The following is a 2,500-nucleotide window of genomic DNA, read 5'->3' as shown; positions in this document are numbered from 1 at the left end:
CTCTCTGGTCTTTTAAATGCCTTTCTTCTCCACTTACTTTCCCGTTCTTCCCTCTTCCCATCCTATTTTCTCTCCCTCTCTCTCCCTCTCTCCCTCTCTCTCTCTCTCTCTCTCTCTCTCTCTCTCTCTCTCTCTCTCTCTCTCTCACTTACACTGCAGATATGACAAGTAACATAACTCCCCTCTTCTCTCCTCTTCCTCCTCCTCCTCCCCTCAGTTTTCTTCCCCTTCCCTCTACGAATTACTCACGATATTATTGACCCTTTCTCCCTCACCTGTATAACTTTCCCTTACACCTGTCATAGGTCCTCCTCCCCTTCCTTCTCCCCTCCCCACAATTACCCTCACGAAATCATACTTAATCTTTCACTTTTTTCCTTTTTCTTTTTCCTAAATCTTTTTCTTTAACTCAGCGCTTTTGTTTCTTTCCTTTCTTTTGCTTCATTCATTTTTTTCCGTGTCTCAATCCAAACCTTCTCCTTTGTCTTCCTTTCCTATCCCTTGCAAACATAATAGGTAAGATGTGTGTCTATTTTACTTTCCTCTCCTCCTCTCCCATTACTAACCCTTCTTTCATCCTTCTCTTAATATCTCAACCCTTCTTGTCCTTCCCTTGACCTTTCCTTCATTAGTCCCAGAACTTAATCCCATCAATATTGAGACGCACTTTTACCGTGATTTTTCGGTAAGATCAGACAGTTTTAATTAGAACGGGTCTATGGAATTCGAAAGATAAATGGCCAGTCTTTACTATTCTAATACCCACATCAGTTTTTCAAGCTGTATAAAATCGAGAAATAGTAAGCAGAATGAATATGAAAACCTAACCTTACACAGTTTATTTTATCCTCTCTGTTTCTCATCCCTTCAAACAGGAGGGATAAAACACATGGCTTTTTTACCCTCATCTCCTTATCTCTCATTTCTAACCCATCACGAAAGATTTATGGCTATTCTACTGTCCTTTACTAAGCCTCTCCCTGTCCTGATATTGCTTCCAACTCTCTGCAGACATGAGAGCAGAGATCGTGGGGAGTCGAGAGCTGTACGTGAAGGCTGGAACTCCTGTCACGTTGGCCTGCAAGGTGAATCACGGGACGCTAATGCCAGGTAAGTTAATTGCGGCAAGGTGTGTAAGGGGGAAGGGGTAGGTGGATGTGTGTGTGGAGGGTTGTATAGTGAATGGAATTATGTGTATATGGAGTGTTTAGGGAGGGAAGGATATGTAGATTTATTGTGAAAGGGAGGAGTGTGTGTGTGTGTGTGTGTGTGTGTGTGTGTGTGTGTGTGTGTGTGTGTGTGTGTGTGTGTGTGTGTGTGTGTGTGTGTGTGAAGTGGAAGATTGTTATCAAAAAGTGGTTAAAGGAATTCATATTACATAAAAATAATAATACTATTAATGATGAAATGACACGTAAAAGGTAACAAAAACTTATGGTTCAAAATAAAGAAAATAAGAAAAATGAGAACTCGATGACTACAAATGAAACGAGATTGGATTTGAATGTACTAGTGGCAATTGATGTGATGATGCGTGTGCAGAAAGGAAGCTTGGATCACCGGAAGAGGAGTACTAAGAACAAGGACATAAAAAAATAGAAAATAAAAATAGAGAGAGAAGAATAAAAACATGGAAAAAAGACAGAAAGAGAAGAAAGAGAAAAAGACAAGAAAAAGAATGCCAAATATTGCTTCATAAAAATAACCATAGAAAAAAAAAATTTACTAAGAATAATGACAATGAGAAAAAAGATCTCAGCAAAAGGACAACGAGAATAACTCCATAAAAAAAACTTGTATGTAGAAAAAGAAAAACAGCTACTAACAAGAATCACGATTGTGGAGCATTAAGAAAAGCTTGTGATGAAAAGTAAACATGATAACACGCAAATATGCCTGTCATAAATAGACGTTTGTAGAACAGAAAATAGGGACGACTTGCAATAGGGAGGTTAGTTAGGTTAGGTTAGGTTAGGTTAAGTTTGGTCAGGTTAGGTTAGGTTAGGTTAGGTTAAGTTTGGTCAGGTTAGGTTAGGTTAGGTTAGGTTAAGTTTTGTCAGGTTTACTTAGCTTAGGATTAGTATTGTTAGGTTAAGGTAGGTTTAGTTAGGTTAGGTTAGGTTAAGTTGGGTTAAGTTAAGTTTTGTCAGGTTTATTTAGCTAAGGATTAGTGTTTCTAGGTTAAGGTAGGATTACTTAGCTCAGGTTTTAGTTAGGTTAGGTTAGTTTCGTACCCATGATATTAAAAAATTGGCAGAAGTGTGAAAAATCATCGTCAGAATATAGGAAAGAAGTGTCTTGAAATCGCCTTCCTAAAAGATTGAAGTCAAAGGAATGAGGCAACACAAAAGCAGGCAGAGAGTTAATAATTTGAATTGATAAGGACATGAAAGACTGAAGGCACTGGTAAACCCTTCCATTAGAGAGAGAGAAAGAGACAGACTAAAGAAACCAAAGAAGATATACTCTATTCTGTAAACATAAACACCTCTATACACCA

The 2,500-nt window shown here is 38.2% G+C and overlaps 1 protein-coding gene across 1 annotated transcript in view; it reads left to right on the top strand.

The window, feature by feature from the left end:
- The window catches only part of LOC123502111, an 87,307-nt gene that overhangs the window by 49,606 nt on the left and 35,201 nt on the right, over positions 1-2,500 (top strand). Inside the window, exon 4 of the mRNA XM_045251323.1 lies at positions 1,012-1,110. Coding sequence (XP_045107258.1) covers positions 1,012-1,110 — 99 coding nt within the window. The remainder of the gene's footprint in view (positions 1-1,011; positions 1,111-2,500) is intronic.

This window comes from Portunus trituberculatus, chromosome 10, assembly GCF_017591435.1.
Source record: "Portunus trituberculatus isolate SZX2019 chromosome 10, ASM1759143v1, whole genome shotgun sequence".
Classification (NCBI taxonomy): Eukaryota; Metazoa; Arthropoda; class Malacostraca; order Decapoda; family Portunidae; genus Portunus; species Portunus trituberculatus.
This window is presented reverse-complemented; position numbering and strand designations above follow the sequence as displayed.